Here is a 21,589-nt window from a genome sequence, read left to right on the forward strand (position 1 = left end):
AACATGTTAGCACTGGCGTGTATTGAATGATATCTCATTTTGTCACAGAAATGGAGCCACCATACTCAAGAAGGCAGGTGGCAGATTTCGCTTAGTAGGGTACTGGGAACTAGGACCCTATTAATTGATTTCCCTGTGTTGTCATATATTAAACAATTCATAGGAGACTATTTTGTATGAATAATTTTATTCACCTATTTTAATAATTATCCCAAAATTATGAGGGTTACAGGAATAGAATAACATGTTCTAAAGTTCTGGATCTCGAATCACTATTTATAAAATTTTATCAGAACCCCCCCTCCCTCATATCACCTTTTCGGTTTTAAAAAAGCACACATAAATATTACTATGAGTGGGAACCTCTCTTTGTTTTCACTGAACATATTTCTTCAAAATGACATAGATCTTGGTTTATAATTTCGTTATTAATTAGTTTTGATTTACCTGTTACTCATGGAAGACATATGTGACCTGCCTCATGAATTTTATAGCTTTGTTCATATATCCAGTTGCCAGATTTTTAAGAAGGTTTAATTAAATTTTGTATTAGAACTTGATTCTACAATGCCATTTATGTATAATACCATAGTGAGTGTACATAGAGAGATTTTTAAATTAGTACATTATATTCTTTTTTTTCTTTTCTTTTTTTTTTTTTTTCAGAGCTGGGGACAGAACCCAGGGCCTTGCGCTTTCTAGGCAAGCGCTCTACCACTGAGCTAAATCCCCAACCCAGTACATTATATTCTTTATTTTTTTTTCCAAGACAGAATTTTACTGGGTAGCTCTTGCTGTCCTGGAACTTGTTCTGTGGAGCAAGCTGGTCTTGAACTCACAGAGCTCTGCCTGCCTCTGTGGATTTAAGTACTGGGATTTAAGACATGCACCACCACACCAGGGATCATTTTTTTTCTATTTCTCTTCTTTTTTTTGATTCAATAAAGTTTTATTTTCCCAAATGTACAGCTGATTGAACCTGTTCACGCATCTTCACCAGCAGCTGGGGCATCTCCACCCTTTGTGTCAATTCCTTGGGCTCTGTGCTTTGAAAGCAGCTTCATAAGTCCTTTCCTGAGTAGCTCCTGAAGGGCTGCCCTGGTCACGGAACCTCAGATCTCCAGTCTCCTGGAGACCACAGCTGGAGTCATAATGGGAACATCCTACAGAGTTTGCCGGATGTAGCTTTGTCAAACAGGACCAGATTGTTTGGCTTGTCCTGAACTTTGCCTTTGGACCACTTCTTCTCTTTGGCCTTGCCACCAGATTTGTTTACTGGGTGTTTGTCTTTTTTGGCCGACTTTCCAGCATCTTTCTTCTTCTTGTCATCTTTGGGTGGCATGGCGAAGGTCAGAGAGTAGTGAGGACTACTGTAGCCTCACTAAGATGTTGTTGTTGTTGTTGTTGTCGTCGTCGTCGTCGTCGTCGTCGTCATTCTCTCTCTCCCTCTCCCTCCCTTCCTCCCTCCTTTTCCCTCTCCCCTCTTCCCCCTGCCTTCCTCTCTCTCCCTCTCCCTCTCTCTCTCTCTCTCAAGAATTATTTATTTTATTTATATAAGTACACTGTTGCTGCCTGCACACACACCAGAAGAGGGCATCAGATGGAGGAGGAAGGTGGATCTCTGTGAGTTCAAGACCAGCCTGGTCTACATAGTGAATTTTTTTTTTTTTGGTTCTTTTTTTCAGAGCTGGGGACCGAACCCAGGGCCTTGCGCTTCCTAGGTAAGCGCTCTACCACTGAGCTAAATCCCCAGCCCCTATAGTGAATTTTTTTATCTTCCAGGGATACACAGTGAGATCCTGTCTCAAATAAAATAAAATATTAAAAAATGCTGTTTGGATGGCTGACGAGTTTTATGGAAATGTGTTAAATGACGTTTTGCTTAGCATTAGGACAGAATTTCCAGTGGTTTCTGAAAGGTCCTGTCTTGGCTACTTTTCTCATTCCTGTCAAAAAATACCCTCCCCCAAGCAATATACAGAAGGGTGGGTTAATTTTGGCTCAGTTTGAAGATCTAGTCCAGGGGCTGGGGATTTAGCTCAGTGGTAGAGCGCTTTACCTAGGAAGCACAAGGCCCTGGGTTCGGTCCCCAGCTCCGAAAAAAAGAACCAAAAAAAAAAAAAAAAAAAAAAAAAAAAAAAGAAAAAAAAAAGAAAAAAGAAAAAAAAAAGAAAAAAGAAAAAAAAAAGAAAAAAGAAAAAAAAAAGAAAAGCATTCATGGGGGTTGGGGATTTAGCTCAGTGGTAGAGCGCTTGCCTAGGAAGCACAAGGCCCTGAGTTCGGTGTCCCCAGCTCCGAAAAAAAGAACCAAAAAAAAAAAAAAAAGAAGATCTAGTCCACCAGTGCTGGGAAATGGCTACAGAAACACGAGGAGGCCGGCCATACCAGACCCACAGTCAGCAGCAGAGAAGTTCACTCTGACATTTAACTACTACTCTCCTTTATCCTTTGTTATCCAGAGTGGGCCCTGGCCTGGGGTGGGGGTACCATGAACTTTCAGGGTACATCCTTCCTCCTCAGTTCAGCCATTCTGAATAAAATAGGTGTATAAACTAGACATAAAAAAACCAGAACTTTATTAATATCAAATCATCATTTTAAAGTAATCTTCCACATTATTTGTTATTAGCAAATGTTAAGAAACTCCAAAGTCATTACCTTAGTTGCTTTTTTCTATTGCCGTGATAATATACCGTGACCAGGGACATAGGCCTTTGGTTCCAGAGGGTTAGAGTCCTTGATAGTGAAGCAAGGTATGAAGAGGCAGATATGACAGAGGAACAGCCGAGAGCTCACAAACTGAACCACAAAGAGGAAACAGAGAGCACAGTAGGAATGGCTCAAAGTCCATTCCCAGTGACACGCTTTTTTTTTTTCAGCGAGGCCACACCCCCTAATCCTTTGGAAACAGTTCCACCATCTGGGGACCAATATTCACACATGTAATCCTATGGGAGCCACGCTTGTTCAACCCACCACATTCCACTCTCTAGATTCCATAGACTCCTGACCACATCATAATGCAAAAATGCATGCGGTCTAACTTCAAAAGCCCCCGTAGTCTTTCGGTCTCGACGCCATTTAAAAGTTCAAAGTCCAAAATCTCTGAGATGCAACGCAATCTCTTTACTGTAAACCCCCCCTATAAAATAAGAAGCAAATAACATACTTTCAACATACAACGTACAGAACGTGCATTCCCATTCTAAAAGGAAGGATTCATTATTGAAGCCCAGCAGGGCAAATTCCAAATCTTGTAGCTTCGTGCCTGATGTCAGAGGGCCAAAGTGGCCCCGCCCTTCCAGCTTTGCTGCCTGGTAAAACTTCTCGCCAGGGCAGGTCGCGCTCTGTGTCTGTAACCTTTCTTATCGGATATTCCAAGGCTCCGGCACCTCTAACATCTCAGGATCTCCAACAACAACAACAAAAAAAAACCAAAACAAACAAACAACTTTCACACAACGGCCTCTCAGGGCTTTCATGCAGGGCGGCCCCCACCACACATTTGTCTCTGTGGCTCTCCAGGACCCTCTTCCTAAAGTATCCTTCATGATTCAAAAGCCAGTACCACAGAGATGGCACTGCCAAGTTTGCCGATCAGCTTCTAGTGAAACCAGCCCACCCAAAAGTCACATTTGCAGCAACTTAATTTGCTCTTTCTTCATAGGGGCAGAACATTTCTTCAGGCTTTTCTTCTCACAAGTTGGAAGCTTATCTGGGTGAGGTCCTGTCCCGAGGACACCCCTCCCTTAGTCTGTGCTGATCAGGCCTCTCCTTGAACTCTCTCATCTCTTTCAGCACCAGGCTTGGTTCCAACATTAAATTCCCTGGTGCTCTTTTTCTCTTTGCTCCGCCTGTTCTTTTTCATTGTAGACTCACGCAAGAGCGATCACTAATAACCACGCAACAGAGTCAATATTAGACTGTCTTGGAATCTCCTCCACCAAAGTAAGCAGTCCATTGCTTTTCTTTTCTTTTCTTTTCTTTTCTCTTCTCTTCTTTTCTTTTCTTTTCTTTCCTTTTTTTTTTCCGGAGCTGAGGACTGAACCCAGGGCCTTGTGCTTGCTAGGCAAGCACTCTACCACTGAGCTAAATCCTCAACCCCAATTTAACACCAGGCACGTTCTTAGAACTAGGGAAAAAGTCAGCCACATCGTTTGCAAAAATATCACAAGAATGGTCCCTAGCTCAGTTATTAATATTATCCCCCTGTAAAAACCTCTTGATTCGGACCTCCTCGGTCCACAAAGCTCTCATCATTATTGTCTTCCAATTCCTATATGGATAGTCCATTAAGCTCTGTTTACAATGTTCAACCACTTTTCTAGTCTAAACTCTCAAATTCCTCCAAAAAACCAACATGGTAATTTTTTTTCATGGCATTCCCCCCACTCCTGGTACCAACTTTGGTCTGTTACTTTTATATTGCTGTGGTAAGACAAATGAAATGTCTTCCATTTAAGTCTCTGGCTCTTGAATACATGGATATTTAGTTGGTGGCTGTTTGAGAAAGAGTGATTGATGTGGCCTTTTTAAAGTAAGGTGTCACTGGAGTGGCAGGCTTTGAGGTTTCAAAAGAGTTGGGCCATCCCCAGTGTGCCTCTGCTCTTTATTTGTGCACTAGGATGTGAGTTCTCAGTTGCTACTCCAGCACCATGCCTGCCAGCCTACTGCCACGAAAACTGCCATGATGCTGATAGATTTCTCTCCTTTTATTACTGCAAACTCCAAATAAACCCTCACTTCTATCAGTTGCCTCGGTCGTGGTGTTTTATCACAGCAATAGAGTAGTAACTAAGACAGCATCATACTTAGCTTAAGCTGTCAATTTGACCCACCCAGAGTCAATTTGGAAGAGACAACCTCAATTGAGGAGAAGCCTCCATCAGCTTGACTGACTGAATTGCTAATTGATGTAGGAGGACTGAGTCCACTGTGGGTAGCACCATTCCTATGCAGTCGGGCCTAAGAGAAGTAGCTTCTTAACGTGACATCAAAAGCAAGCAAGTAAGTCATGTTCCTTTTGTAACAGGGCCCCAGAACTTCATAGGTCCCCAAACTTAACATGACCGACTCCATGATGGAAGTCATTCAGGCCCTAAAACTGAACACGTAGACAGTTCCACCAGCCAAAAGGGAAACAAAGCTCTAATCCGCGCAGGTCCATAGCTCCTGGAAAGTCTCTGAATGTACTACCTTGCTTTTCGGCTGCTGTAGTTCCACTTCTGGCTAACCGTCCTTGCATCTGAAGTATGTCAACCCACGATATCGTTCATGTCCTGACAAGCTCATCCTGAGAAAGGCTTAGGGCGACCCTGGGATCTTGAAAACCCAGTGTTCATAGCTGTCTATATTGCAGCGACTCTATGTTGGCTTAAACCCATGTCCAAGTAGTCTTCTCTCGTGGATACCCCACAAACATTTCTGGAGGCCGTGCCAGTGGTTCTAGTGACTTGTAGTATATAAATGACTAGCATCCCCTCCTACCGTACCTCACTGGAAGCCATTAGTTATAGGACCTCACCTCTCTGCACATAATTTCTTAGAAATCAAGCTTTAATTTGCATCTTATTAGGAGGGCTTCCTTTCTAGACAGCTCATCTTTTGACACGAAAGCTGATGTTTGTCTTGTGATTTGAAATGCCCTAAATCCCACTCTCGTCTCTCTCCTCCTCCTCTTTGTTCTCCTCCTGCCCTTTTTCTTTTTGTTCAGTTTGACACAATGTAGAGCTGAGAAGAGGAAACCACGATTTAGAAAATACCGCCATAAGACTGGGATACGGGCAAGCCTGTGGGAACATTTTCTTAGTTAGTGTTTGGTAAGGGATGGCCCAGCCTATTGTGGCTGGTGGTCCCGGATTATATGAAAAAAGTAAGCTGATCAAGCCAGCAAACAGTACTCCACCATGGCCTCTGCATCAGTTCCTGCCTTCAGGCTCCTGTCCTTTTTCAGTTCCTGTCCTGACTTCCTTCAGTGATGAACAGTGCTGTGGAAGTATAAGGAAAAGAAACACTTTCCTCCCCCAGGTGCTTTGGTCATGGTGTTTCGCAGCAATAGTGACCATAGTTACACCATAGCTAAACTGGAAACATTCAAAGATTAACCGAAAACCAAGAAAGAAACCAGCAAAATCAACACATATCTAGGCAACCTATGATCTCAGTTACAGAAATATGAAATCAGTAATAGAAATTAAAAAAATGAAGCTGGGGGGGGGGTTGGAGAGATGGCTCAGCAGCTAAGAGCACTGACTGCTTTTCCAGAGGTCCTGAGTTCAATTCCCAGAACCCACATGGTGGCTCACAACCATCTGTAATGGGATTCAATATCCTCTTCTGGTGTGTCTGAAGACAGCTACAGGGTACTCATATAAATAAAAATAAATCTTAAAAAAAATGAAGCCAGTGGCGGTGGTATATGCCTTTAATCCCAGCACTCAGGGGCAGAGGCAGGCAGATTTCTTAGTTTGAAGCCTGCATGGTCTACAGAGTTCCAGGACAGCCAAGGATACATAGAGAAACCCTGTCTCAACAAACAAACAAACAACATAAAAAACAAAGTTACATGTATAAAGTCAGAGAAAAAGAATATCAATACAGGATTCTGTGTCTATCAGAGTATTCTTTCCAGAACAAAGTGGGAGTCATGTTGCCATGCTATGATATTTAATTCATATCTAATAGAGATTTGAAGCTACTATATGGACATGCAAAAGATACAGGAGTAGATCGGTCAAAATACATTGTACGAAATTGAATTGCTAAAAATTCAATTGCATTGAAGAGAATTGCTAAAAATAATCTATACAGCAAAACCTATCATTTTTGTCCCTACTCAGCTTGGAAATGATTGCACTGTCAAGCAAGGCTGTGGAAAGCCCAGAAGTGGTCTCCATTCAGGACCTCTAGCTTGAGAACTGCCATGGAGACAGGCTCCAACCTAGGCGAGCCTTGTGTGGGTTGCCACCGACATTGGAGTCCGTTTCCTATTTGCATCTCCGGTCCAGCTTTTGCCGGTCAGCCTGTGCCCTCACAACTTGGACTCACGGGGAGGATTCCTAGACAAGTCGGAACCCAAACACTCCGGAACGGCTCACCGTGTAACCCGGAGATCCGGGAAACCCAGATACCCCGGAATGGAACCCTGCGGAAACCGGAGACGGGAGAACCCGGACACCCCGGAATGGAACACCGCGGAAACGATCCGTTCCGGAATCCGGACATGGTGAGTCGGGGCCCGGCCTCAGAGCCAGGAGGTTTTGCTGTAGCTGCAGCCGTGCAGGGTTGGAGGCGAGTCCCGGGTCGACTCCTTCTGGGGCGGCTCTTTCGGCTCGCGGCGAGGGCACAAGTCTGGCAGCCCGATGGCGGGATACTGGGGACACCCCGACTCCCCGTGTGCAAGTTCTGCCCGAGAAAAGCTTTGGGCTGGGGTCCGCGCCCCCTTCTCCTGAGCTTCCTACATCACTGGCAGCGTCCATTCAGGACAGTGACTTCCTAAGACTTTTCCATGCCAGTTTCCTGTCTTCACATTAAGCTGTCCCCGTGTAGATTTCAAACAGACTCTGTGCTTTTTATATTTCTCCCCCCGGTGCACACCAGGTGGCAATTTGAAAGAACTTGTTTTGTGTTCGTGGACTTTGCGCCGGTGCAGAAAGCACGGGACTCCTGGTAAAACTTTTCACGTCACACTTCTCCCTAGGCACAGACATTTTAGCACGAAATCTTTGGGTTGAGCTTTCCCCTGGCTGATTTCAGAGGTGATGGGTCTTTTATTATTATTTTTTTTTTTCGGTACCGGATTTCAGTACTTCGGATCTCAAGTGCAGATAATAAATGCTACCGGTGCCAGGTTTCAGGATAGGAGTTGTTAAGGTCCCTGGAATTCTGCCCTAGGGCGGATCTGTGAGCCCGCAGCTTTTAAGGCTGGATACCAAGTGGATAGGGGGAACGTTTGGTATATTTTATCTGAAGACATTGCGTTTGTTTACATATCTTGGCTACTATAATATTATAACTGTGTCCTTGTCCTGGTGTACTTACTCTGTACTATGACTTTTGGGTCATATAGTAAGTCAACTTTAACTTCTTTATGTAGAGCTTTCACATTATTTAAAAATTCATATAGTCAATTTGCCATCTTACCAATAGTTCCCAAGGGCTGCCCCTCCCCATGTTTATGTTCCCTAGAACCTCCCCGCCCCGCCCCCCTTTTCCTTCTAATGACGTCTCTCCAGGTAGCCCATGCTGGCCCGGAGGCTTTTTTTTTTTTCTGCCTGTCTGTCTGTCTGTCTGTCCTTTTCTTTTCTTTTCTTTTCTTTTCTTTTCTTTTCTTTTCTTTTCTCTCTTTTATGCTTCCTGAGAGCTGGTTTAACTTTTTGATAAGAGCTCCCAGTCTGGGGTTAAATTACTGTTGCAAAGAAATTAGAGCTCATGCTTTTTTGTAGCTCCTGGAAGTATATACCAGAAACACTTTCTGGGACTGTACAGGGACCTGTCACTTTTAGCTTTTCTACCTCAAACTACCCTGTGGATGTGCTTACACACGTATGTATAGCTACTCACTGCCTGAGGTCTAGGGAGACCTTCCCTCTCCTTCGTTCCCAAAAGCTTGGCAGTTCATATACAGCCCCTTTAATGAAAGAGGGTATATTTATGTCACTCAGTGCTCCCCACCCCACCCTACCCCCAGCCCTTGCACCGCCACCATGTCCGGATTCCGTGACTGAAACACTCAGGACCTGTGTAGTCAGTGTATCAATGTGGCTGAAACCCTCACATGCCTTCTATATTTTGGCCAGTTGGTGTTTTCTGTACCGGTCTCCATCTGATGCAGAGAGGATTTTCCTTGACGCTGGGCGAGAGCCACATTTATCTGTGAGTGTAAGGATGAGTGTTTCGCATGCGGTTAGAAGCCATGCTAGCCCAGGAAAGTGACAGTTGTAGGTTCCCCTCCTCAATCCATGGTCTCCCTGGCTCTGGGTAGTTGGTTAGGTTCCCGGTACCAGGCACGATTTCCCTCTTGGTTAGAAGGATCAAGTCCAGATGAGTTGCTAGGTAACTTCCAAGCTATTTTTGTGGCTTATTGTGTCATGATCCCATGGTGTCATGTATAGGCATCCTAGCTTATAGCACTATTGCCTGCCTCTCTCCTTTGGAAACTTGCATGGCACCATCTGGTCCCTTGAAAGCTAGTCCTCATGGAGGGGACTTTCAGATCACATCCTCTGGGTCCTGTATTTGAAGTACACAGTGTTCTGCAGAAGAGAACCGAAGGCAATGGCAGTAATTTATCATGTTTTGGAAGTCTCCAGTGTTCCCTGTAAATTCCCTTTAATATATATTTATTCTGTTGGTTCGATTTTTCTAGGGAATCCTAACGAATACAGTGTGTTAAGGTCATTTAAGCTGACAATTTGTGTTTCAAGTGTGCAGGGTGATTTTCCATAAACAAAGTCTCACAGCCATTTCAAAATCAGGGAAGCCACTAAACCAGTGGTTAGCAACCTGTAGGCCATGGCCCCTCTGGCAAACTTCTCTCTCCAAAATTATTTATATTACGATTTAGAACTAGCGGGATTACAGTTAGGAGGTAGCAACAAAAATAAGGTTGTAGTTGGGGTTCACCACCATAAGGAACTCTTTTTGAAGGGTCACAGCATTAGGAAGGTCGAGACCTACAGCTACTAATGTAATTTGCTCTGCTTAGCCAAATATTAGAAATGGTGGAGACTCATCTAGTCCCTTGGTACCCAGAGTCTGCAGGTACTCCAGTAGTCTGTGTAATGACGGCATACACAGACAAGCCACAGACGTCCTCTGGGAGACTTTATACTTCTCAGAGCACTTGTTCTAATAGAAATACTACATACTACCCATTAGCTTTTCTGCACTGGCACACAATAACGACAAGAAAAGTGTGTGCTTAATTCAGGTGTCTTCCTACAGTCCTTCTATCATCTCGTGTTGGGTGAATCTGCAGATGTGAAACACAGAAACGGTCACCTAGAGTTTGATTGTGAAGACACTACAGTGGTTGTGGTTGCCTGTTGTTTCTCACACGGTTGTGAAGTTGGGACGTTTTTCTTGGTAGTAGATGGGGGTTGAACCTTGGGGATCCTGCTTATGACGTGTGTGCTCTTTCACTGAGCTATGTCCCAGACCCAAAGTTATTCCGCGACATGAAAATAATATTGACGTGTGGACTTCACTGATGCTTCATCCATTTTGATGTGCTGAGGTAGGGTTTTACTCTCATGCCCTGCCTAGTTGAGACTGTGCTGAGTAGCATAGGCTGGCCCAGTGTATTTGACCCTCCTGAGTGCTAGGATCCCAGGCATGTGACAGGCTGTGCTTCTCATCTTCTGATAGAGTTTGAGCAACTTTCCTTATCCTTAAAGCCACAGAATGTGATGGTGGGGATGGGGGAGGGGAAGCGATGGGTGGGGGTTGAGGGGAATGACTTGTGATATCTCTCCATTCTGGTAACCTTGCCTCTGTTCTATCGAAGGGATGCAATTGTCAGTTGTTATTAGTAAAGTTCGCTGTTTTTAATGTGATCGCTCGTTTCCCATTGCTTTGCGATTCTTATTTGTGTTTAAGCTTTGAAATGGATGCGCTCAGAGGTCTCCATTTCTTCCTTTGATTTTTATTCATTTTCGTGCACATGCACTGTGTCTGCACAGTCGTCTGTTACTGTAGGTGTAGGTGGGCACACAGACATGGCGACACGCGCTGAGGCCAAGTGCCAGTGTCAGGTGTCTTCCTCAGTTGTTTCTCCCTGACATACTAACCCAGAATGTGCCGATTTGTCGAACCCAGCTAGCCACCCTGCCCCGGAGATTCCCGAGCAGTCTCCTGAGAGTTGGGATTCCAAGGAGGCCTCTCGACCCACATGGCATTTCCACGAATGCCGTGCCCCCAAGCGTTTGCTCGCCAAACCATCTCCCTTCGTATGAATTTTAACTCGTATGAATTCTTGGAACTTGGTTTCCGTTCTCAAGGCCATCGCCAGCGCTGAGCTGTGAATCCTATGGTTGTGCAGTTCTGTTGCTTCTGTGCACGTGGCGGGAACAGGAATTTACATTTAAGTTATTCCATTCCTGTGCTCACTTGACAGTGTTTACCGAAAAGTCTGTGGTTCTATAACCAAGATTTCTGGTGACATCTGTGTGGAAATGGCCTTTACTTAACTTGCTTTTTGGGCTTTCCCAGGATAAAGGTATACTCATTAGTTATACTGAGTCAACTATGTTATCCAATAGCCTCAACTTGAGGGGAGTCCAAACACCGACAATGTGTGTCAAATAGCCGTGAGGCTGCAGCTGGTCCTTGTGGGTTGAAGGAAGAAGAGCTGCTTTTTAAAACTATGAAGAGGGCTGGAGAGATGGCTCAGTAGTTAAGAGCACTGACTGCTCTTCCAAAGGTCCTGAGTTCAAATCCCAGTAACCACATGGTGGCTCACAACCATCTGTAATGAGATCGGATGCCTTCTTATGGTGTGTCTGAAGATATATATAAAATAAATCTTTAAAAATGATGCAGATGATTTCTCCTGGCAGCTCTTGGTCCTTCCTTAGTTTCTCTGGTTGTGGGGTATGTGTAAAAGGATTTATAAACAGACCAAACCCCAACAGGTACTTGAACATCTCTGGAGAAAGAGTACTGAAAATGAACGACCAGTGTTTGCCAGACTCTCACATCAGTTCATAGCTCTGGGCAGGGACAACCCTGAGATATATGCATTTATTGCTTTTTACTACAATCCAGGACTCCCATCACTTCTCTGGAGACCTTTCTTGATTCAGCGACCTCAGAAATGAAAGAGAACTTTTAGTCAAATCTACTCAAGGTAGCTAGTGTCCATCTGCTGAACTTGTTTTCTAATGTCGTGGTGACTATTCTGTGTCTTTCCTTTTTGTCCTAAAGTTTACTTTTTTTCACTCTATCTAGTGTGTGTGTGTGTGTGTGTGTGTGTGTGTATGTGTGTGTGTGTGAATGGGGCTGTCCCCGGCATGCTTGTGGAGGTCAGAGGACAACTTGTAGGAGTTGGCTCTCTCCTGCCACCAGGTGGGTCCTCAGGATGGCACTCAAGTTGTCTAGCTTGGTCAAAAGTACCTTTACCCTCTGTAGGGAGCAGAAATCCCTGAGCTATTTCTCTAGCTCCCCAGTATGTCTCTCTAAGCAGAACACAAGCGTCCTGGTTAGGTGGTTTTTTTGTTTGTTTGTTTATTTTTTGTTTTTTGTTTTTTGTTGTTGTTGTTGTTTTTGTTTTTTGTCAACTTGGCACAAACTCAAGTCATCTGAAGAGGGAACCTCAGTGCCCCATCAGACATTGGTCTGTGGGCACCTGTGGGGCATTTTCTTGATTGATGATTGATTCGAAAAGAGCCAATCCACTGGGGGAGGTGCTGCCCTAGTACCCTGCCCCAACCTTGTGACTTTCATGTCACAAGTATTACACTGTTCCTCCTCTGTTGAGACCTCACCCGCTTCATCAGCCCCTGTTTAGCTTCTTGACCTCCAGAAACACCCCAAGTGAAGCGTATAGTTCAAAGCTAGGATAGCATATAGGGAGAACATGTGGCGTTTGTCTTTCTGGTCCCCTAGTGAATCTCATTGTCCTTCACAACTGAATAAAATCCAACCATGTGTGTGCGACACATCTCCACTGTCCACTCGTCAGCTGATAGACAGCCAGCTTGGTTCCATTTCCAGCTGTTAGGACAAGAGCAGCCATGGTCATGGACAAGCAAGTAACTGTGACATGTGGCTGTCTGTCTTTAGCTTTCCGAGGAGCCTCTCCGATTCCCACAGTGGCTGTCCCAGTTTACATTTGGCATCAGCGGATTGGTCTCCTTTCCCACATCCTCATCACCCTTTGAGGCCATGTTTTCTTGATTCTCCCCATTCTGACCGTGCCAAGACAGAACCGGAAAGTACTTTACATTTGTATCTCTGTGATGGCTGACGATGATGAACCACTTTAAAAGTACGCCTTGGCCATTCCATTCGCGTTTCTTCTTTGGAGCATCCTCTGCTCAGTTCCTTAGCCTGCTTTTTTTTTTTTTTTTTTTTTTTTTTTGATTAGGCCGTTTGTCTTCTTTTCGTTTAGTTCTCTCTGCTATCCACTTATGTTTCAGGAGCTGTTGTCCTTCAAGGATGTGTCCGTTGATTTCTCTCCTGAAGAGTGGGAATGCCTAGACCCTGCTCGGTGGAATTTGTATAGAAATGTGATGTTGGAGAATTACAGAAACCTTGTCTCTCTGGGTGAGGATCTCCGTCTACAGAATTCTTAATTGCCTCTTAACAGCGGATTTCCGTCCTCTGTAGACAGTATATGAGGGGCTTCCATTTTGCATGAAGGCAGTTTGTATTTCCACCCACAGAGAAGTATTTAGGGCTGTTATGGTCAGTAGAAGGCCATTTTAATTGTATTTACCCTGAAATCTCCTTTCTTGAGGAATATCTTCAGTCTAGATCAGCAGTTCTCAACGTGTGGGTCATGATACCCTTTCAGGGCTCGAATATCAGATGTTCGTAGTATGATTCCTAACAGTTTAAGATTACAGTTATGAAGTAGTAACAAAACAATGTTATAGTGGGGGCTCACCACAACAGGAAGAACTGTATTAAAGGGTCGCATCATTAGGATGGTTGAGGACCACTGCTCTAAACCACTGTAACTGGCATGAAGCACTGTGCCTGAATCTTAAATTCCATCTCCCCTTCTGCTTTGAGTTGGTCAAGTGCGCAAGCGAAGTTTAGCATCTCCAAGTTGAAAATCCCTCACACATATTCTAATGTATATGTCAGGGAATAATCTCGAAAATCATTTCCTCAAATCTCTTTTTACATTTCTTTTTTTCCAGTACAGTACGGTCAGAGAAATGTGTTTACTTATTAGGAGACTCGTAACTGAACCACCGTTCTCTGTTTGCAATAAACAGGTCTTGCTGTGTGTAAGCCTTCCCTGGTCACACTGCTGGAACAGATACAAGAGCCTTGGGATGTGAAGGGACAGGAGTCAGGAACCATGTACCCAGGTAGGTAGATATGGCACAGAAGACACAGAAAGATGCCCGGCTTTCAGATGTGGACTGGGAAGCTCTGTTTCAGTGGAAATGATTTTTCTAGAGCTGGCATCACAGATAGTTGTGAGCTGCCATGTGGGTGCCGGGAACTGAACCCAGGTCCTATGGATGAGCTACACATGCTTGCAACTGTGAGCTATCTCTCCGGCCCTAACCACATAACCTTTAAGTGTATAAATAATGAATTAAAAGAATAGTAATGGGGTTGGGGATTTAGCTCAGTGGTAGAGCGCTTGCCTAGCAAGCGGAAGGCCCTGGGTTCGGTCCCCAGCTCCGAAAAAAAGAAAAAAGAAAAAAGAAAAAAAAAAAAGAATAGTAATATAAAGTCTATCATCTGTTCCTGTCTCTCTGGGCCAGGGCCATCCAGATAATATGCCAGTGAACCACATAGAATTCATCAGGGTCCTTCAAATAGATTTTTGTTTTCTGTAGGGTCTTACTTTTATCTTTATCTGCTTAGGACTCCAGGGCTTAGACTGGAGGGAATTCTCTGTGGTTGAGAACAAGTCCTGCTTTTGTGGAGGACACAAATTTGATTCTCAGTGCTCAGTTTGATGGGGAGCTCACAACTTCCCATAATCCAGGGGCTCCCTTGCTCCCTTCTGGCCTCTGCAGGTGCGTGCACATACATTCTCCTGTTCTGACTAGACTGAAGTTACCTGTCAGCCCTCAGACACCTCATTCATGCCTCAATCCTCTCTTTTCCTCTCCCAAGAGGGCAGACTGATGTGGGAAGTAGTTTATATTTTGGGGTGACCATGGAATGCTGTTTTCAGAAAAGAGGAGCTGTGGTTGATGACAAAGATAAAAAAACAAAACAAAACAAAAAAAACTTCCCTCAGGTGGCCTTAGTTGTTGTCCTCACTGGGGCATGTCCGTCCATGTTAAGTTCTTTGGGGATTTACCACAAAGGCAGTTGACTGTTATCTGTTGTTAGTTTCACATTCCTGTGGGGCCATGGAGAGGCTCCTCGGTCTGCTCTTCTGCCATCCCAAGGATGTGTCCTCTTGGCCTGGCTTTGATGTTAGATTTAGAAGTAAGCCACCTTAGTGTAGCAACTGAGGTGACTGGTTATTTTGTAACAGCTGAGGTGACTGGTTATTTTGTAGCTGCTGAGGTGACTGGTTATTTTGTAGCCAGAGGTGACTGGTTATTTTGTAGCCAGAGGTGACTGGTTATTTTGTAACATCTGAGGTGACGGGTTATTTTGTAACAGCTGAGGTGACTGGTTATTTTGTAACAGCTGAGGTGACTGGTTATTTTGTAGCCAGAGGTGACTGGTTATTCTGTAACAGCTGAGGTGACTGGTTATTTTATAACATCTAAGGTGACTGGTTATTTTGTGACAGCCGAGGTGACTGGTTATTTTGTAGCTGCTGAGGTGACAGGTGTTTCTCATTATCCCTAGGCTTTTCACTAGAGCAGGACAAAACAAACAAACAAACAAACAAACAAACAAACAAAAGACATTTATTCTAAACTATGATAGGGAGAAGATTTGGGAATTATGACCTTAACAATTTGTATTAAAGAAAGACAAGAATGTAACACAGCCTTCTGATATCAGCTAACCCTTACTTGACACAAAATTGTTTCCACTGGGGCAAAACCCTACTGATGCCAAGAGTGTGGCAAAGGCTTCAGTAATAGCTCAACTCTTAGTCGACACCAGAGAGTTCATACAGGAGAAAGGCCCTACAAATGCGCAGTTTACAGTATGGTACAACCCTGCAAAACCAACAGCCCATGATCAACTGAGATCAAGAGCATACAGCATCCCAGAAAATCAGTTAAGAGACTATATGTTTGATGAAATAGCCGCATCACATCTGGTAATGTAAGTTTCTACTAATGAAGTTTGGGTAATTAATGCACCTGTTTCATGCTTTAACTAGGAACTTGAACAACTGAAATGCAGCCGGACTGAACTTTGAAGCAAATGTTCATTTAGAAGGAGACTGGGGAATGAGGCTGCCATGGTTTTGGGGACCCCATTGCTCTGCTGCTGGCTTTTGTTTTCTCTGCACCGCAACATACAGCTGAACACACACAGAAGTGTTATTGTTGTTTTGGGGTTTGTGGTGCTTTGAATATGCTTGGCCCAGGGAGTAGCACTATTAGGAGGTGTGGCCTTGTTGGAGGAAGTGTGTCACTGTGGGGGTGGGCTTGGAGACCCTCCTCCTAGCTGCTTGCAAGGCAGTCTTCTGTTTGCCTTTGGAACAAGATATAGAACTCTCACTCCTCCACCATCATGCCTGCCTGGATGCTGCCATCTCCCACCTTGATGATCATGGACTGAACCTCTGAACCTATAAGCCAGCCCCAGTTAAATGTTGTCCTTTATAAGAATTGCCTTGGTAATGGTGTCTGTTCACAGCAGTAAAACCACTTAAGACACTGTTATTAGGTTTTGTTTTTTGTTTGTTTGTTTTAGTCGTCGTTTATTTGTTTTAAGACAAGGTCTCACCGTATAGCCCAGGCTATCCTGGCCCTTGTTATGGAGTCCCTGCACCCCTTGAACTTGCCTTGATCTTTTTGCTTCACCATCCTCAATGCTGAGCTTACAGTTCCCACACTCAGTTAACCCCAATCAGTTCTTTTCTCCATGCACATCGTCATCGGATCCTTGGAGAATCCAGCCCACGTGTAATGAAATAGGCCGTTAATGAGGCTGTGAAATAGCGCCTGGGAGAAAAAATGCTGTTAGTCTAATGTCATTCATAGCTTTAGCCATGAAATTGTCTCTTCTCTTTCCTCTCCAGAGAATCTTTCTGACTGTAACAACTCAGCAAAAGACTTTGATCAACATGCAAAACTTACCATCCATCAGTGTGCGCACCGCAAAGAGACGTCAGACAAGCAGGAAGACGGTGACGAATCAGCTTCTGATCAGCATCTCAGGGTGCGTACAGGAGACATGGTCTACAAGTGTAAAGACTGTGGGAAAGCCTTCAAATACCGCTCAGTCCTCTACCAGCACCACATAAGTCACACGGCTGCAAGGCCCTACAAATGTAAAGAGTGCGGCAAAGCCTTCAAGAGAAGCAGAAACCTTGCTCAGCACCAGGTGACTCATAAGAGAGAGAAGCCACACAAGTGCGAAGAGTGCGGCCGAGCCTTTACCACACTTTCTGTCCTTACGCAGCACCGAGTCACCCACACCGGAGAGAAGCCCTACCAGTGTAAAGAATGCGGCAGAGCCTTTAAATATAACTCAACCCTCACTCAGCACGAAGTCATTCATACTGAAGCCAAACCGTACAGATGTCAGGAATGTGGCAAAGCCTTCAAGAGAAGCCACACACTCAGTCAACACCAGGTGACTCACAAAGGAGAGAAACCGCACAAATGCGAAGAATGTGGGAAGGCCTTCAGCAAGCATTCGTCTCTTACCCAGCACCAGGTCATCCACACTGGAGAGAAGCCGTATCAGTGCAGAGAGTGCGGGAAGGCCTTCAAGTATCAGTCAACCCTTACCCGACACCAGATTGTTCACACCGGCACGAAGCCCTACAAATGTCCGGAATGCGGCAAGGCCTTCAATAACAGTTCCACCCTTAGTCGGCACCAGATAATCCACACGGGAGAGAAGCCCTACAAGTGTCAGGAGTGCGGCAGGGCCTTTTACTGCTCCTCCTTCTTGATCCAGCACATGAAGATTCATTTTGAAGAGATGCCCTACAGATGTAAAGAGTGTGGTAAGCCCTTCCGGCTTTCCTCCCAGCTTATCCGACACCAGAGGATCCACACTGGAGAGGAGCCCTACATCTGCAAAGAGTGTGGCAAAACCTTCAAGTATCAGTCAAACCTTACCCGTCACCAGATACTTCATACTGGCGCGAAGCCCTACAAATGTCCGGAATGCGGCAAGGCCTTCAATAACAGTTCCACCCTTAGTCGGCACCAGATAATCCACACGGGAGAGAAGCCCTACAAGTGTCAGGAGTGTGGCAGGGCCTTTTACTGCTCCTCCTACTTGATCCAGCACATGAAGATTCATTTTGAAGAGATTCCCTACAGATGTAAAGAGTGTGGTAAGCCCTTTAAGTGTTCTTCCCAGCTTATCCGACACCAGAGGATCCACAGCGGAGAGAAACCCTATATATGTAAGGAATGCGGCAAGGCCTTCAACTGTACCTCATACCTTACCAAGCATCAGAGGACCCACACCGGGGAGAAGCCCTATGTGTGTCAGGAGTGTGGCAAGGCCTTCAACTGTTCTTCCTATCTCTCCAAACATCAGAGGATTCATCTTGGAGACAGACTCTATAAATGTAAGGAGTGCGGCAAAGCCTATTACTTTTCCTCCCAGCTCAATCGGCATCAGAGAATTCACACCGGGGAGAAACCCTACGTGTGTCAGGAGTGTGGCAAGGCCTTCAACTGTTCTTCCTACCTTCAGAAGCATCAGCGAATCCACATTGTAGAAAAGCCCTATGTGTGTAAGGAGTGTGGCAAGGCTTTTAACTGTTCCTCATACCTTACTAAACACCAAAGGGTTCACACCGGAGACAGGTCCTACAAGTGTAGGGAGTGCGGCAAGGCCTACTACTTTTCCTCACAGCTCACGCGACATCAGAGGACTCATACCAGAGAGAAGCCCTATCGATGTAAAGAATGTGGCAAGGCCTTCATTACTTCCTCCAGCCTTAAGCGACACCAGGAGACTCACACGCTCCTGAAACCGAGCCACGTCTAGAATTGGTGTATGTGTATATGTGTAGAAGCGACGCCTTAATGGGAAGAGAGTTGTTACTGGGTGTCTCATAAAGGAGGAAAACTCGTTCATGCACTTACTGTCTTTAAAAATTGCTGAATCTTCCGTTTGCACCAAGAGGCCCATATATGAGCGGAGACAATGCAGGTATAAGGGATGCGGCAAAACCTTTAAAAGGTGCATGGCACTGTTTCAGAACTGTTACAGATGTGATAATGTGGCCTGACCTTTGATCAAAGCCCTTCTTTGTTGGACAATGGGAAATTCATATTGGAAAGAGTATTATTGTCCTATGTCTAACCCCTAGAACACTCCAATACTATACTGTAAAGCCCCTCATAAAATGAAAAGATTAATATAGCTTTCACTAATACATCAGCAAATCCTTTTTTTTTAAAGACAGGGTCTCTGTAATAGCCCTGGAACTCACTTTGTAGACCAGGCTGGCCTCAGACTCACAGAGATCTTTCTGTCTCTGCATCCAGAGCACTGGGACGAAAGGCTGGCATCCCCGTGCCCAGCCCATACCTCAAAAATTGACGTGTATAAAGAATTATCATAGGCAGTTGAAAAACTGTGTATTATGTAGAGACTCTATTTTAGTACATACACGGAGTGAATGGTTCTTCGTTTGTCCTCTCTGGTATGTGTTGTTGGACCTGTTATTTTTGTCACAGAGATTAAACCACCTTACTGTAGCATGCACAGAAGAGATCTTAGTACTATATCATTGAAGAATACTGAATGACTGGCGGTTCTTGTTCCCCTTGTCTTTATCCCTCCAACAGATGTATGGATTTGGAGATGTTTTTGTATGTGATATTTTAATCCATCCTTTTTGCACTTAACCCAGAAATTACAAAGGATGTGAAAGTGTAATAAAGTGTTCTAGCTTTCTGAATCTTAAATCACTTGTTCATTTCTTTGTCATATGGTTTATGTCCACTCCTTTGGATACATACAAAGAACACAGAAATGTTGGTATTCGTTTGTGTTGACTGAGATGTACAAATCACAGTCCAGTGGTAAACCTTAGGAGTAGAACTACAGAAGCAGTTCCATGTTTATGGATAATGATTAAGACTAAGAGGAAAATAGAAAGACCAAAAATAATTTTAAGGGAGTTGATAATTTAAGGCAAGGTAGAACCCTTGTGCTTGGGGGGAACAAAATCTATTTTGTCTAAATGGCACTCATTTAAACAACTTCATGGTTCTCTGTTTAGAATAGTGACTTCCTGATTCTATGTCTGTTAATCATAAGGGCATGTGCATGAGTTAAACAGTTTATGACTGTTTATGTGACCATTTGTCGGTCATGGTTATCCTCTGAGCCAATCAACCACAAACTTCAGTTCAGCTGAGTCTGCTTGCAAAGCATCAGCCCAGCGGGGTTTGTTGCTGTGGGAAAGCCGTTGTGCTTTCTGGGGTAGCCTTTGGTAGGGGGAAACACCCACACCGTAAGTAACCCCTTACCTAGGTTCTATAAGGAAGCCCAGTAAACTCACTGTTCCCCCAGAGTGAACTCGGGGGGACACATGCCTCTGATTGTTGTTGGGGCTTTACGAGAAGAGGTAGATGTTTATATCCGACCCTCAGAAGGAATTTTGGCAACACTTGGTGTAGTTGGCAGAATATAACAAGACCAGGGTTGCTTTTGGGTAGAGTAATGGTGGTGTGCCTGGCAGGGGGGACGAGACAACCAGAGTGAAGTTGTGCATGAGCATGGGCGAGCGCGCGCGCGCGTGTGTGTGCACGTGCGTGCGCGCATGCGGTGAAAATGTGTACAGATCATGGGTACAGTGGCGGGGCATGAACAGTGCAGAGGGTAGTGAGACATGTAACTAAGGGAGATTTCCTGGGCGGGAGCCATCAGAATGGCAGTCTTCTTGGAGGTGGTGTGGAGTCGCACACCTGCTTGATGGGTGCGGTCCTCCCTGATGGTTTGGAGAAGCATTAAGAGCAGTTGAAGGATTAGATCAGTGTTGGCCAGTTTTATGTCAACGTGACACCAGTTAGAGTCAGTTGGAGAGAGGGAACCTCAGTTGAGAAAACACCCCCACTAGATTGGCCTTTTCTTGATTGATGTTTCATATAGGAGGAGATAGCACACTGGCAGTGCCACCAGCCCTGGGATGGTGATCTGAGATGCTATAAGAAAGCAAGCTGTGTGTGTGTGGGGGGTGGGGGGCACAAGCTGAAAAGCAACACTCTTCCATGCATGGCCTCTGGATCGATGCCTGTGTTCCGTTCCACCGGTGTGCATAAGAGATGGCTTCCAACCTTTCTGGTAGATTATAGGAAGTTGCTTTTGGCCTCTGTATCTGCTGCTTTTAGCAAATGAGGCACATGCATTATCTGTGTCAGGGCCTTAGGAGAGTATATACTTTAAAAATTACAGCTGTGCCTTTAGCTTGTGTTGTAAACATTGATTATATAGGAAATCCAGGGTTAGTACGGGTGATCGTTCCACTTTTCTCTTAAAGGCAGGTTAGGCAAACACTTTGAGTTCATGGTAGACCAGCAGTCTAACAGGGCTTCCAGGGGTGTCATTAACTCTGGCTGTGGGGTCCAGCAAAAGTTCCAGCCTTTAGGAATGTGAGTTATTTTCATAATGTTGCAGCTCCAGTCTCCAAGAACACTGCCCCATGGGCGACACTGCTCGGTGCAGCCTTCAGCTTGGGTGGGCTCCTCACCACTCTGCCTACAATCGAATCTGTTTTCCTATGCTTTCTAGGATCAGAAAAGTCCTTCGGCTCGCTCCTTTCACAGATTGGAGCTGG

The 21,589-nt window shown here is 44.8% G+C and overlaps 1 protein-coding gene and 1 pseudogene across 3 annotated transcripts; one reads left to right on the plus strand and one right to left on the minus strand.

The window, feature by feature from the left end:
* Window positions 1–724: 724 nt before the first annotated feature.
* LOC108352440 (40S ribosomal protein S25 pseudogene) lies at window positions 725–1,452 on the minus strand (annotated as a pseudogene).
* A 5,634-nt stretch (window positions 1,453–7,086) lies between these two features.
* Zfp11 (zinc finger protein 11) lies at window positions 7,087–19,715 on the plus strand. 3 transcript variants are annotated; one of them, XM_006249287.5, is made up of 4 exons: window positions 7,152–7,225; window positions 13,140–13,266; window positions 13,947–14,042; window positions 16,853–19,715. In XM_006249287.5, the coding sequence occupies exons 1-4, from the start codon at window positions 7,184–7,186 to the stop codon at window positions 18,787–18,789; spliced, it is 2,202 nt and encodes a 733-aa protein (XP_006249349.3). In that variant the 5' UTR covers window positions 7,152–7,183; the 3' UTR covers window positions 18,790–19,715. The 3 variants fall into 3 exon arrangements, with proteins under 3 accessions (XP_038946026.1, XP_006249349.3, NP_001395685.1); NM_001408756.1 differs by lacking the exon at window positions 13,140–13,266 and having other exon boundaries at window positions 7,198–7,225; XM_039090098.2 differs by lacking the exons at window positions 13,140–13,266; window positions 13,947–14,042 and having other exon boundaries at window positions 7,087–7,225.
* The last annotated feature ends 1,874 nt before the right edge of the window (window positions 19,716–21,589 follow it).

This window comes from Rattus norvegicus, chromosome 12 (assembly GCF_036323735.1).
Source record: "Rattus norvegicus strain BN/NHsdMcwi chromosome 12, GRCr8, whole genome shotgun sequence".
Taxonomy (NCBI): domain Eukaryota; kingdom Metazoa; phylum Chordata; class Mammalia; order Rodentia; family Muridae; genus Rattus; species Rattus norvegicus.

Coding starts and splice junctions, on each gene's coding strand:
- Zfp11 (XM_006249287.5), top strand. CDS start 7,184: ATGGAACACCGCGGAAACGATCCGTTCCGGAATCCGGACATG. Junction 13,267..13,946: donor CAGAAACCTTGTCTCTCTGG/GTGAGGATCTCC, acceptor TGCAATAAACAG/GTCTTGCTGTGTGTAAGCCT. Junction 14,043..16,852: donor GTCAGGAACCATGTACCCAG/GTAGGTAGATAT, acceptor TTTCCTCTCCAG/AGAATCTTTCTGACTGTAAC.